The sequence below is a fragment of the Phodopus roborovskii genome, unplaced genomic scaffold, assembly GCF_943737965.1.
Source record: "Phodopus roborovskii unplaced genomic scaffold, PHOROB, whole genome shotgun sequence".
NCBI classification, from domain to species: domain Eukaryota; kingdom Metazoa; phylum Chordata; class Mammalia; order Rodentia; family Cricetidae; genus Phodopus; species Phodopus roborovskii.
Window position 1 is genome coordinate 32,090,465 of NW_026126469.1, and position 14,173 is coordinate 32,104,637.

Sequence of the window (14,173 nt, forward strand, 5' to 3'; positions counted from 1 at the left end):
TGCCCAGCTTCAATTCAGGTAGATAAGAGCAATGAGCTGTAACCTAACTGAGGTTATCAGGTGGAGGATTAAAAGGAACATAATTTTCCAGGGAAGGTTACAATTCAAGCAGATTTTTCTTTGTTGTATTTACACCTACTCATTTGTAGCTGTCATCTTGAAATTTTTTCTCTGTACCTCTTGTTATTTGAAAATTGATTTTCAAATTTATGATGATAGCCCTCATGAATAGGCCAACCCTTTCATGGATTGTAGAGAAAGGCTTATTTATTTATTTTTAATCATAAAAGCAGGCACTCTCTGGAATGCTTGTTCTATGATATGATGAGATTTGCCATTTCAGGACCCAGCAAGAAGACTCTTGCCAGAAGCTAATGATGATGCCTTGAATTTCCAGATCTCCAGCACTACCACCTAAATAGATATGTATTTATTCTTTATGGGTTTTGTCGGGAGTGGACTTTGTGGGGCTGCATTTGGAGCCAGCCGAGTAGCCCCAAGTCCGTACCTGAGTGGGGGATTGTGGATGAAGAAAAGGCTAGCTATACACAATAAAGAAAGACAGAGAGACAGAATAAAGGTCAGGAGGGCAGATCAGTCAATACTGAAATGCCATGAGTTTATTTTTCACCACTCTTATATATCTTAACCAAAAAGGGGAACATATTATCAGACTTTTCTTCCTCATTTATTCTAAGGGTTCAGTAATCATACCTTAGCTCTAACTTCTTGTTCCCTAGCCTTGAGGTCAGGAGTAGCCACACCTCAGATTCAGCTTCTCCTTCCTTAGCCTTGACAGTCAGGAGTAGCCACGCCTCAGATTCAGGTCTGTTGTTACTTAGACTAAGAGAGCCAAAACATCCTTCTATAGCCACACCTTTGATCTTTAGGTCTTATGACTTGCTGACAGCTTTAAACTCTGCCCTTGTGCCAAGTCGAGTGCAGCTATCTTTATGGGCACCCACAGGGTTTGTGGTATGCATTTACAATAATAGAAAAGACACTAAAACACCAGTCTTCGCTGCTCTTCTCTGTTAATAATTTTGTATATCTCAAATTCACAAAATAATGTAGAAAAAAAGATACTGTCTTACATATTTAGCAGGTCAATAAAATATATGTGTCTGTTGAGTAATATTAATACTTTAAACTTTTATTACATTTACTTGTTAGTATATTGTGTCTGTGTAGACATGTGTGGACAAGCATGCCATGGAGTATGTGGAGGTCAGAGAAGAATTTGCAGGAGAGTCTCTCCATCCACTATGTGTGTCCCAGGGATCAAACTCAAGTTATTAGTTGTCAAGGTTGGCAGCAGGTGCTTTTACCAAACACTGAACCATTTTTCTGGCTGCAGAAGAAATGTTAGTAATAATGATTGTGATTTTATATGTATCAATCAATGTGCTGACTCTTATAAACACCCTACAGTTTATGTATGACAGACTTTTTTATTTAAAGGTATTTTGATGGAAAATTAAGGGATACACACTCAAGGTCACTTAAATTTAGGCTTATTTGGGAGAAGTTGGTTCAGAGTTTATTGAATTTATAGGAACCAAAAGCAAAAACTGGATCTAAGTCTCACTGGGTACCATTGCTAGGAAAACTGCCTCTCAATTTCCTTCCTTGCTCTCATATGTTGCTTCTTCTCACTCTTGCATCTTCCTTTTTACTGACCTTTGATGATTAGGACACACGTGACACTGGTAGTCACACTGGGGTGCCCACCTCAACCTCCAAGTTTTTATCACTCCATTCAAGCAGTGTTCATAATGAGAGTGGTCACTAAGTTCCAAATCCATACCCTAGAACTCATTCTGATTGTTCATTTGGAACATGTACCCAAGGATGATCTAATCTTTTGGGTCTAGACACACAGGTTTCATTACAGACATAACTATCTATGTCTGGCTTGTGACTAGGAATGAGGCCAAACACTTGTCAGAGAAAGGGCAGGCTCCATGGTAATCTAAGCTGTGCCAAATCGAAGTGGATAAGGATATGATAAACAAACTAGTAGAACATGGTAATTTATTGAATATGCACATGGCAGGGAAAGAAGAATCAGAGATGTGATGCCAAGGCTGATATCTTTGGGAAATCAGAACATCAAAGTCAAGGAAAAGACTCTTCAAATCAAGCACTAGGAAATGAGGGAGAGAAGGAATCTGTATTAGAGAGTAGAAAGCAAAAGTATTTCCCAGTATAAAGCAACCACATCAGAAGAAGATGCTGAGGATATGAGTTGGGGGGGGGTTGGCTCTATGATTACACTTTTCTCTTACTTCTTAGTCTCCTTCAGGCCTTGCTCCTTCTGACCTTTGTACCAGTACCTCATTCAAAAGTGGGTGGAGATTTCTTTATAAAAATTGCCTATAGTATAACCATAAGTCAAGATGAAGGAATTCATCTTTAGGCTAACTTTAGGTTGATTCATTTGCCTGGAAATTCAGTCTCTCCAAGAATTTCGTGATCCAGTGAACATTTTCACTCATACTTGCTTTACCCCTCTCCCAACCTGCTTTCCACTCCCAGTCTTTGCTTTCTCTCTACTGCTTTTGGCATTTCCTTGTTGTCCACCTGCCTCTGCAGACTATCCAATCCAGATAGACATTTCTGAAAGGGCACTCACATTTAATTGTTTAATACCCATACTCTTCTTTGTCACCTAATTCTGTGTATAGTTGGCATTCCTAGAGGCAGCTGGAGTCTATCCTACATTCATATCAAGAGTCCTAGTGTCTGCAACTTGACATTTGTCAGTTTCACCCATTTGCCAGGTCAGGCTCTGTGGCTCAAGGTTGTGGTTTGACTTCTCCCAGCCTTAGAGACTTTCATTGTTTTAGAGTAATTTCCTCCACAATACTATTAAATTTAGTTTTGAAATTTTGTTGGTATAAAAAGAAATGAAAGCTGGGCTAAGATCATTAGTATATATCCTCAATGTTTTATTTATATTTTTCTTCTGCTATTTAAAGGAATTGATACATTTGCACAGGTTCCTGAAAGTACCATTGACCCTGGGCACCGAGCCTTCAATGCTTAATGGATGACCTGGCTTTGTTGAAGTTACATGTTCTTGAGTGTAGTTGTACCATGACACAGACACAGGAGAAGCATCCTTTGGTCTATCTATTATGAATATTTATCATTTTAGAACAAGAGCCTCGATTCTCCCCACCCACTTCTATCTTTTTGCAGAAGGAATCCTTCACATTAACTATAGTCCTAACCCACCCCACCGTGGATATTTTAAGAATGATGGATCTGTCTGAGTTTGGAGATGCTGCAGCCTTCCTCAGAAGAAATACAGATGACCCTCTGCTACAGTCCCCAGCCTTTGATGGTAAGACTTTGTGGAAATTGTTGGCTTGAGTTCATATTGTTACTTCAAGGTGATATAACTACCTTCTTGATTACAATGAACCATCAGTTCTGGAGACTAATTTATTTGAATGGTGTGCAAGCAGATGCTATGAATCTTTGAACAATTGAAGACAACGAAGTGTCCAGGCCAGGAATAGAAGTTTCCAAGAAAAAAAGAGGATGGCTGGGAGGAATCCCAGTCCTACACCAGATTTATGAAGCTCTCAGAATAGTATTCTCTTCTAGGAGTTGCCATAGGTCAAGCCTTTCTTAGAAACCTAATTGCCAGTGAATACATATTTTTAGCATGGAAAGGACTGCGACTTGGCTAAAGGTTGGCTCTGTACCCTGAAGAAGGTAGAAAAGGATGCTGGGAGGCTGGGGAGTTGGAAGCTGGGAGGCTAGAGCTGAGAGTTGGTCTCCAGCTGTCTTCAGACAGTCCTGTTGTTGAAACCTGGTCCTCTGGCATAGGTCAGCTGGCTTTCTCAGGCAAACTAAAAAAACAGATCATTAGGTGACTGACACTGGGATTCACAACTTTTTTGTGCTTCAGGCAAAGCCAAAGGTTAATGAGGATTTAGTTTCAAGGAAAAAAAAGGCCGAGTTCTACATTAAAATTTCCAAGTAAATGTAATCTTCACCTCCACTCTCTTTTATATATCTGGGCTGCCTGAGCATTCTCTACATTTGAGCTAATTGGAGATTGGAAGTCAGATTCACAGTGTGGTTTGGCATCAGGTCACCTACATGTCTTAATTCTAAAATTATTTAACAGTGCACAATAAAAACTGAACATTGTTCTGGTACCCAGAATTAGTCAACATTAAACTTTAATGTGACCAATTATAATTCAAGCCAATTATGAAGGAAATTGTATTTCCATCACAGACCCACCAGTCCTGGATCAGCTCCCAGTTTCCCATCCTTGTATTTCATTAGTGTGATTGTGTTTCAAAGCAGCTAATTATAACCCTTCAAATCAAATACAATAACAGAACAATCCTGGAAGTCAGAAGTGGCCATTCAGAGGCCTATCACAGGCAGTTAGGTAACTAACACAAGATGATAGTGGGACCAAGGAGAAAAAAATAAAAATTGGATCAACACAGTAGAGATAATTGGATCATTCATTTAATAGAGTCAACACTATAAATGATTACTTAAAATAGAGCAATTGATATCATCTTAATTAATTTTTTAACATGCAATCCTTCTTCATGGATATTCACTGGCAGCAAAATTCTCCAAAAGTTGTCTGTCTCCCTGGGCTAGGTGACAGTAGAGTTTGTGTTTAGAATTCAGGCCAAATGGAACCAGTTTGACAATAAGTATGTGGCCAACAGTTTTGGCTTCCGATCCCTTGTTCTTGGTCATCTATTGCTTTATAATTAGACTAAAGCATCACACCTTACTTAACCTTCCAAACCATCTCACCTGCCAAAATGAGATGAACAAAAAAACACTTGCCCTGCTTACCTCCCTTCATTGCTATTAGGACCAAATAATGCTATCAGTTTGAAAATAAGTTTAGTGTGGTCTAGTGATACTGAGAAAAGAAACCTAGAACTTCCTGGTGTTAGGGCAGAAGACCAGTAGTGTTAGAGGTAAATATATGAAGAAAATCACTAAAAAAGCCAAATAAACTACTTTAAACTAAAAGAGATTAAATATCTATTTAATAAACTGCAAATTTGAATATAGTTTAACCCTGATTTTATCTCATAGAACAGAGCCTCACAAAAAATGATACAGAGAAACAACACTGGTCACTTTTAAGCACATGTGTGATTGGCTTTAATGTTTTAATTTTTTTTAACAGAACTCAACTTTTCTCTAGTAAATGAGGACCATCTTCATATTATATGAGATATTTAATTATAGTTGGTTAGCCCACAGGAAATAATACAAGGAAATCACTTCTCACTTACATATTTGAGAACCAAGATGAAATGATTGCTTGCCAACTCCTTACTAGTCAGGCCAGTACTAAACTCTAGATGACCTGATTCAAATACAGTACTAGCTGAATCTGTAGGTCTGCATTATTGATGATCAAAAGGAATTAAAGGTTGACCTATTTTCATCTACTTTATATTTTAAAGAAAAGTTGCTGTCATGGACTAGGTCTCAGGTAAAGTCTTATGAAAAATTTTCATTCCCACTGTTTCCAGGGATGCTGGTACAAAGAACTCATCATGGGGCAGGAGGTGAGCCCTCCTTGAGTAAAACACCAGAGAAAGAAAAGTAGCTAAGCACTTGTTAAAGGAAGCATGAAATAATGGAGGAAAACTAATTTAGGAAGAGGGTGATTTGATTTCTAGAGTCATTATTCTAATTACTGATAATAATTACATATGGTACTGTTGGCACTGTGGGCAAGTCTTAATCCTCTTGAGAGAGAGAGAGAGAGAGAGAGAGAGAGAGAGAGAGAGAGAGAGAGAAAGGAGAATCATCAAATTTCTTTCAATTGATAATGTATTTTGAAATGCATAGCCTTTAATATGCTAAACAGGTACTTTCAAAATCAAATGTATTTTCATACCCTAACATAAAAACACCATTGTTTGCTTAAAAGGGACCAAATAATAAGTACAACAGAAAACCAGCATTGAAAATCATAAACAAGTTGAAAAGCAATGAAAACTGAGTTACAAAGGATTATCACATCTGCTTACAAAGCAATTTTCAGGGGAAATTGTTTGTAATTAGGGGAATGGAGAAAGCAGTGCATTGTGGATTGTCATAGCAAGAAAATAGTGAGCAGCACAGTTCTGTGCAGGGACAAGAATGGTGGGAGAAGAGAATGGTAGCCAATTCATTGCCTCTTTTTGTACACATTCATCCCTCTGACCCACAGTGCACCTTTAGGGAAAGCATCTGGAGAGGGCCATGTGACGGAAGAAATGAAGTATCTGAAACCTGTGTAACTCATATATTAGAGATGGGGGTGGTAACCTAGTTGTCATTTCCATGAGTGTCATAGCTGACTGGGGTTTTCAGCAATGTCCTCCCCTCACCCTTTCTCCCATTTGGCTGAGGAACTCTTGTAGCATGCTAAGACTCATTTTCTTTGAAGAGCATGTTTCCTATTCATCTTAAATGGTTGCTTGCCTTGGGTGGAAGATAATTTGTTAAGTATTTAAACAAACCTAGAGAAGCTTCCTCATGTGTTCACAGGACTTGTAAGTTATTTTATCTGAAAATATTTTGTGAATTGATTACTTTTGTGGAAGACTTCTTTACTTGGGGGTAAGGTATTGAGTGAGGGAACAGAAGAAGGAAAAATAAAATGTGATGGTAAATATGAATCAATTTTATTATGTTACAAAATAACTGATGTTCTCCTTCTTCAATCCCTTCTTCAATTTAACATGCCCTTCTTTCACTCATGTTTTTATGTAACTTTCTCACTTCTTATGAGTCTCTAAGACTTAGTAGAAACAGGACTACATCAGTATGAAAATGCTCAGTGAAGATTCCTTTAAGTACTGTAGTTATAACCCGTATTTTCTCTCTAGAGAAGAAGAAATGCTGGGTTCACGATGTGAAGAATGCTTATATTGAGGCTGAGGTTAAAGAAAGTGACGGTGATGGAAAAGTAATTGTAGAGACTAGAGATGGAGAGGTAAAGAGTCTCTTATTCCTTCTGGGGTTGTCTGTCTTCTCTATCTAGTCAAGTCGCTAAGTATCCTTTCTCTAGCACTGAGCACCTGGGGTAGGGTGCCACTGGTCAACTTTGGAGACCTCATTCATGTTTAGGTTGCTCCTACCCTTACTATCAAAGATCTAATGAAAGACATTGAATAGTTCCAAATAGGATGGTTCCAGTGGAAAATATAAACTTTGGACTTAACATTATCAATGTTTCAAATTTCTCCTTTCTCTCCCTATCTGTATCTTCTCCTCCTTCCCTCCAGAAACTTCTGCTGCTTATTTTTTCTTGATATACAGTCTCAACCTATGTCTTCTAGGATGAACTCAAGCTCATGATACTTCTTCCCTGGTATCCCAAGTGTTGAATCTAGCTGTGTGTAGGATCAAGAAAAACAGAGTGGGGAATGGAGGTCTTGTCTACCATGCCCAAAAACCTAAGCTCAATCTCCAGCACTTTCAATTTTTTTTATTAGAAAAAAAATGTGCAATTTGAATAAAATCATTTCATATTGCAATAACCAAGTGCTGGGGCTCCACAATAGCTTCAATACCCACAACCCCACAATGACATTCCCTCATTCATCCAAGGACCTTTCTGTAGGCTACAATTTTCAGAGGTTCTACAACCTCTCAGTAGTATCAAGCCTTTGACACTGGAGTCTTTGGGGGAACACTAAGAAGTAAAACTATAACAGCCTTGGATCCCCTAATGTGTATGGATGTTTGTTTAGTTTGATTTGTCTTTCCAATTGTATGTGAAAATGATATGCACAGAGAAAATAGAAAAATAGATGTGTGTGTGTGTGTGAGAGAGAGAGAGAGAGAGAGAGAGAGAGGGAGGGAGGGAGAGAGAGAGAGAGAGAGAGAGAGAGAGAGAGAGAGAGAGAGAGAGAGAGAGAGAGAGAGACAAGGTCTCTCTATGTGGTACTCACTGTCCTGGGACTTGTTATGTAGAAGAGGCTCGCCTTGAACTCTCAGAGAATCCTTTTGCCTTTTTACTCTCCAGTGCTGGAATAAAAAAAAACATGTGCCACAAAACTTGGCTAAGAATGTGTCTTTTCTTTTCCTGTTCTTTTCAGAGTCTGAGGATTAAGGAGGACAAAATCCAACAGATGAACCCTGAAGAGTTCGAGATGGTTGAAGATCTGTCAATGCTGCCTCATCTCAATGAACCATCTGTGCTTCATACCCTGAGGAGACGTTATGACCATTGGATGATCTATGTGGGTACTTAGGCCTTACTAAGAAAACCTCATTCTGGAACTGGCAATGCCCCAAACTTTCTTGGTGACATTTTATGTTTAGTGCAAATATCCTCACATGAACATCCACTGGGAAGTAACTATCTTAACACTTTTTAATGTTATCTTGTCACCATGCATGTCACTTCCCACAGAATGTTATACTATATTAAAAGTATGAAGCTTATAACCTGATAGGGAAGAGTCCAAATGCCAGCTCAATTACTTATTAGTTGTTTCTGGGGAAAAAAAGGTATTTGAGATATTGCACTTCTAACATAGTTTTGTATAAAGATAAAACCAGGACGTGCTTGCATTCATATATAAAACATTTATGTGTGTATATACAAATGATGTGGCATTAGAAATGGCTAAACATATATTCACATGCATACCTTCCTGTTTGTGTAGAGAGAGAGGTAGGCAGTCATTGGGCATCTTCCACAGCATTCTGTATCAGCATCTTCAGGAAAGAATAGCTGAGGCTCTAGTGTCTGTGTGTTTATGGTCATAACTGTCACCATGATTGTCAGTAGTTTATGCATTATTTTAGCACTGGATTTGTGTTCTTTGAAGGAATGCTTGATTTTCCTATCAGGTGTTCAATGAATACTAAGTCAATGTATCAGCTAATGAAAAAGATAAAAACTGGGAAAATTACTGCATGTCAGTGAGTTTGAGCCACCCTGGTCTACATAGTGAATTCCAAGACAGCAGGGATGTATAGAAAGACCTTTTCTCAACAAACAAACCAAAGATAGAAATACTCCACTCGTGGGTCAAGAACACTGCAAAGTGCAGATGTTGACAGAAATTTGCCAAACATGGACTTGAATTTGTGTTCTTGTGTGTATATACCTACTGCTTTATGCATAGAGGTCCAAGAGTAACATTAAGGCTGTCATGACACTGTAAAAGACACTTTAGTTTGGAGGATAGCATAGCAAGCCCTTAGGAGAAGATGGGGCTAGCCGCTTGTATGACACCTAGTCCATGTTACTGAGAGGCAGTCCAGGCAGTCCTAGGTGAAAATGGCTTTCTCCTTTCACCACATTTCCCCTGTCCTGTTAAACTCTCTGATGCTACATTTCTATAAAAGGGGATAGTAATGTCTGACTCTACATATAGGTTAGAGGATTAGATTAAAACCAAAAAATTAAGTAGAATAGGTAATTCAGTGCCTGTCACCAAAGTAACCTTCGAGAAAACAATTGATTTCTCCAATCATCAAGCTCCTAATGGTTGGTTCCTTTGTCTCTTTATTCTAAACTTATATTAGAAGCAGCACCGAGATTAGGCTGATAGTGGCAGTAGGGATTCATTATCATCAAGAATGTCACTGTAGCCAGGCGGTGGTGGCACACACATTTAATCCCAGCACCCAGGAGACAGAGGCAGGAAGATCTCTGTGAGTTTGAGACTAGCCTGGTCTACAAGAGCTAGTTCCAGGACAGACTCCAAAGCCATAAAGAAACCCTGTCTTGAAAGAAAAATATGACATGCAACCAAGCATGTCTTCAGGTAACTGTTTTAGTTTCTCTAAAGATTTGCTTCTCAGCAAAATTACTGCTGAATGGACAAATAATTTCAAAGTAAAAACAGTGGGGTTTTACTTCTTGTGGAGGCTCTAGAGGAAAAGGCTTTCTCCTCTGTTTTGGTTTCTTAGGGCTCCTGGTATTCCATGTAGTGTTTTTACATTAATCTCTTTTCAAGAGGTACATGTAGGGCCTACAGAAGTGACTCAGTGCTTTAGAACACTTGCAGATTTTGCGGAGAAGCCAGGTTCAGTTCCTAGTAACAATATGGGGGTTCACAACCATCTATATCTCTAGCTTCTGGGAATCCAGTGTCCTCTTCTGGCCTCTGCTGACACCAGGCACATATGTGTGTACATGCATGCATGCACACAGGCAAATGCTCATACACATAAAAATAAATCTTTTTAAAAAGAGACTTACATGTGTCAGATATTTTAACAGTGTATCTGCCAGAAATGGAGAGGTAATCTCAGGTTTTAATGCTGGCCTACCCCAGATCTGTCTGCTTCTCTTAGAAGTCCCTTCTTCACAGGGATTCAAGTCTCTCTTCTTCCATGTTCTCTTACAAGTAAATATTCCAGCTAGCATTCTGTGACAAGGGAAGCCCTGGCAATTCTGGGAGTGCAGCTTGTGTATTTTCTGAAATCCACTCTGATGTCTCCTTAGACATATTCAGGTCTCTTCTGTGTTGCTATAAACCCTTATAAGTGGCTCCCAGTGTATCAGAAAGAGGTCATGGCTGCCTATCAAAGGAAGAGGCGATCTGAGGCTCCCCCTCACATCTTTGCTGTTGCCAATAATGCCCTTCAAGATATGCTTCGCAGTAAGTAGCTGCCCTACATAATAAAAAATGAAAATCTCTGGTCCACGTTTTCTCCATGTCACCAAAGGACACTCAGTCATTGTGAGGAACGCATGGCTTCACAGCTATCTCATCTCTTGAAGCCTGGTTCCTTCCAGATAAAATGCAGGCAGCATAGTCTGGGCCTCCTATGGAGGACAATTAACTTGTACTTCAGAGTGAAAGGATCCATTTGTAGTGCTGAGGCTGGAGGTTGGCCCAGATAATGCCCCCCACAGATGCTGCTCTTATTACTCAAACATATGCTGTACTGATACAACGAAGCTATTCTACAGCTGCTATATGCAATGATTCTTAAAAGGCTGAAACTCCTTATATTTAAAGTCAGGAGACAGGCCGAGAATTAATATGTCCATGTGGCTGATAAAAATAAGGACACCTGTTTTATCTTTGAAGTGAGGAATTTGCAAGTGTAGATGGAACAAATCCCTCTCCCTGTTTCTAAGTTGAAACTGTAGGTAAGAAAATTGTGGATAAATTCATTACAGTAATAAGCTTCAAGCATGAGAATAGCCTAGCTTTTTTTTTTCTTTCTTTTTTATTTTGCAGGTGGAGAGAATCAGTCCATACTCTTCACGTAAGTGTGTTGGCCTCATTTCTCTTTTTGCCCTATGTGAAGTTTCAGTGGAAAATAGACACCTGTATTTCACTGAGAGTAAAACTTAAAATTTCCAACTTTGACTTTGAAATCTCTTGACACAAAATGTATTCCAGGTAGGAAAAGATACTCTGCAAGTAGTCATAGTACTTTAGTGAATTCTGTAAATATAGTTTAAGAAAATCTGCCTCCATCATTTAAAGAGACTCCTTAAATCTATATCGTACAAGCAAGATCCTTTCCTTACAAATGATCAACTTCAAAGGTCTCTATGCTGGCTAATTAAGCAGGGAGGTTCTATTAAAGTCCATAGAGTATGCCTATGAAACAGGTAAGTTGCTGCTTTGAGTAGCCATGGCACAGTATATAACATATAGTAATACATAGGGTACCTTTGGAGAATACCCAAAAAGGGCAAAGAGGACCTCAGCATGCCCTATTTTAGGTCCATTTCGATGGAAAGAGCACCAGGTGGGCACACTAGTGTGAGCAGGTGGCTGAGACCCAAGGGATTATGACATGCTCAAGTTATCTTTGCAATGATGATGACATGTTGTATAATTGACCCTCTCTTGGTTTCTCATATCTTAAAGGGCAATCTTAGGTTTTAGAATTGTAGAGCTAAGCGGCTAGTTCAAATTCAAATCTATGCTGTTTGCAAATAGCATGAGCTGGTTTCTGAATTTCATGTACCTAAAGGCAAGCCTGAGCAAATGTATTTGGTTATCAAAGGGTAAAGGAGAAAACCAAAGCACAGATTCATACTGCAAAGATTGGCAGGTCATTTTCTAAGGTAAGGGTTGGATATGATCAGAACTTTCATTACGTTGATCATCAGAAAGAGTTAACTGTTTTTCTCAATTTCAAATCACAGAGGAGAATCTGGTGCTGGGAAGACTGTCAATACCAAACTGACTATTCAGTATTTTGCCAATGTGGCAGCCATTAGTGAGCCCAAGAAAAAGCTGGTGAGTGTCCATAACATAATCCGTGAGTTGGCCTCATCTACTACGACATGGAGATCCTTTATTTTATGGGGAATAAGGAGGAGGAGAGAACCATAGAACTGTTAGCAAAATTGAAGTAGTTTCTTTCTCATTCAGTGACAAAATATCTGATACAAAATTTAAGAAAGGAAGGGTTTATTCTGACATGCTGTTTGTGGAGATATACAGTCCAGCATGATGCAGAAAAAATGGAGGCAGAAGCAGGAGGCTCACTAGTCATATTGTGTCTTGTATCTGCACCCAGAAACCAGGAAACCAATAGGGAGTGGAGCCAAGCTAAGGCTATCAAACATTAAGGTCATCAGTGGTTCAGGTTGATCAGAAAAGGGCCATCCCCTGAATCTGCAGACACCCTAAATGGTGCTACTACTTTGAGATCAAGTTTTAAAAACATGAACCTAGAGACATTTTACATTCACACCCTCACAAAAATATTGAAATGCCTTGTTTTTCATCTTTTCTTTACTACCTGAGAGGATCATGAGAGCTGAAAGCATGCATTTCATACTTTCAAATTTCCTTTCAAGAACATTTACTGGCTGAGTTTCATTTGGTTTGCCCCTCTGGTCAATATACCTTCAAGATCCAAACCTTCTTGCACCAAGTCATCACAACCTTCCATGTCCTCTTCTGATATTTCTAAATCTCTTTGGCTATAATGTTATGACTTTAACCATTCAACATTTTCTGTAAATATCACCTTCACTTTTTTTTAACCTTGGTCTCTTAATTTCATTGCTTGTTTTTGTGATAAAATACTTCTCTAAAGTCAGAAAGGATTTATTAGGCTCATAACTCTAGGTTACAGTTATTTCAAAGATGTCAATGTGGCAGGCACTTGAAATAGCTAGTCTCACGAAGTTCATAGTTAAGAAAACAATGAATTAATGTATATATGTGAGAGTTCTGCTCACTCTTAACTTTTCATGCAGTTCATGATCCAGTTCATGAAATGGTGTGACTCACATGCTGGGTCTTCCCACCTCAATAATTCAGCTTGGCACAATCAAACTAATCTTGACAATCACTCATTGAGACCCCCTTCCCAGGTAATTCTAGGTTGTATGAACAATTAAAATCTGCCATTACACTTGGTAACTTTTAGTTCAGTTTTAGCTGCAAAGTGAGAATTTACAATGATTTGGAAGTAATTCTTCCAAGTAAAGTAAAATCAGGTAGTGGTACTCAGAACCATTTGTAACCACATGAAGCTGTTACACCTCTCATCAGTCTGTGTATGACATCATCACTTTGTATTTTCAATTCAATACTATCATCAGCTGCTTCTGCTGCAACAAGTAAGAAGTATACCAAAACATAGACAAACTTTGAAGATCTATCCTGAACTATAAAATGGTTCTTTTCCTACCACCTTTATCCTGAATTTTGTTGATATCTGTAAGCATCCTTGAATTCTGTTTTTTTTTTCCTATATACAACTTTGTTTCAGTGTGCATTTTAGTTTTGTGTTGTTGGGTGTAGATTAGTTGGTTTTATCTTGACATTGAGTCGTATGATGTTAAATCATATAAGATAACATAACATGTACAACAGGTTTATGTAAATTCTTGCTTATATAGTCTTTTATAATTCTTTATAAGACAATAGATACATATTATTCAGAGTGAAATATTAGGTATACATTATATATTCTTAAACACCATATACTGTATAATTTATCCTATGAGCAGGTCTTTGAGGATGAATTTATAAAAGAATTCAGGTCTGAATTGATGTGGAAGTAGCTGTTTTTTTAGGATCATTCTATGTAGACAGCCAATATTCTTGAATATGCAAAATTCAAGTTCAAGATCATTACCATTACTAGTTATTGCTTGGTGTAACTCTTTAGATTACCTAGAAATAGTGTAAGGAAAATACAAATTAATAATGGAAAGAAATAT

General features: G+C 38.3%; 2 protein-coding genes across 2 annotated transcripts in view; one reads left to right on the forward strand and one right to left on the reverse strand.

The window, feature by feature from the left end:
* Dzip3 (DAZ interacting zinc finger protein 3) overlaps window positions 1–14,173 on the reverse strand; it is a 728,188-nt gene that overhangs the window by 115,975 nt on the left and 598,040 nt on the right. The window lies entirely within an intron of this gene.
* Myh15 (myosin heavy chain 15) overlaps window positions 3,262–14,173 on the forward strand; it is a 118,951-nt gene continuing 108,039 nt past the window's right edge. The window contains exons 1-6 of the mRNA XM_051190945.1: window positions 3,262–3,349; window positions 6,888–6,994; window positions 8,103–8,246; window positions 10,469–10,625; window positions 11,214–11,241; window positions 12,137–12,230. Coding sequence (XP_051046902.1) covers window positions 3,262–3,349; window positions 6,888–6,994; window positions 8,103–8,246; window positions 10,469–10,625; window positions 11,214–11,241; window positions 12,137–12,230 — 618 coding nt within the window. The remainder of the gene's footprint in view (window positions 3,350–6,887; window positions 6,995–8,102; window positions 8,247–10,468; window positions 10,626–11,213; window positions 11,242–12,136; window positions 12,231–14,173) is intronic.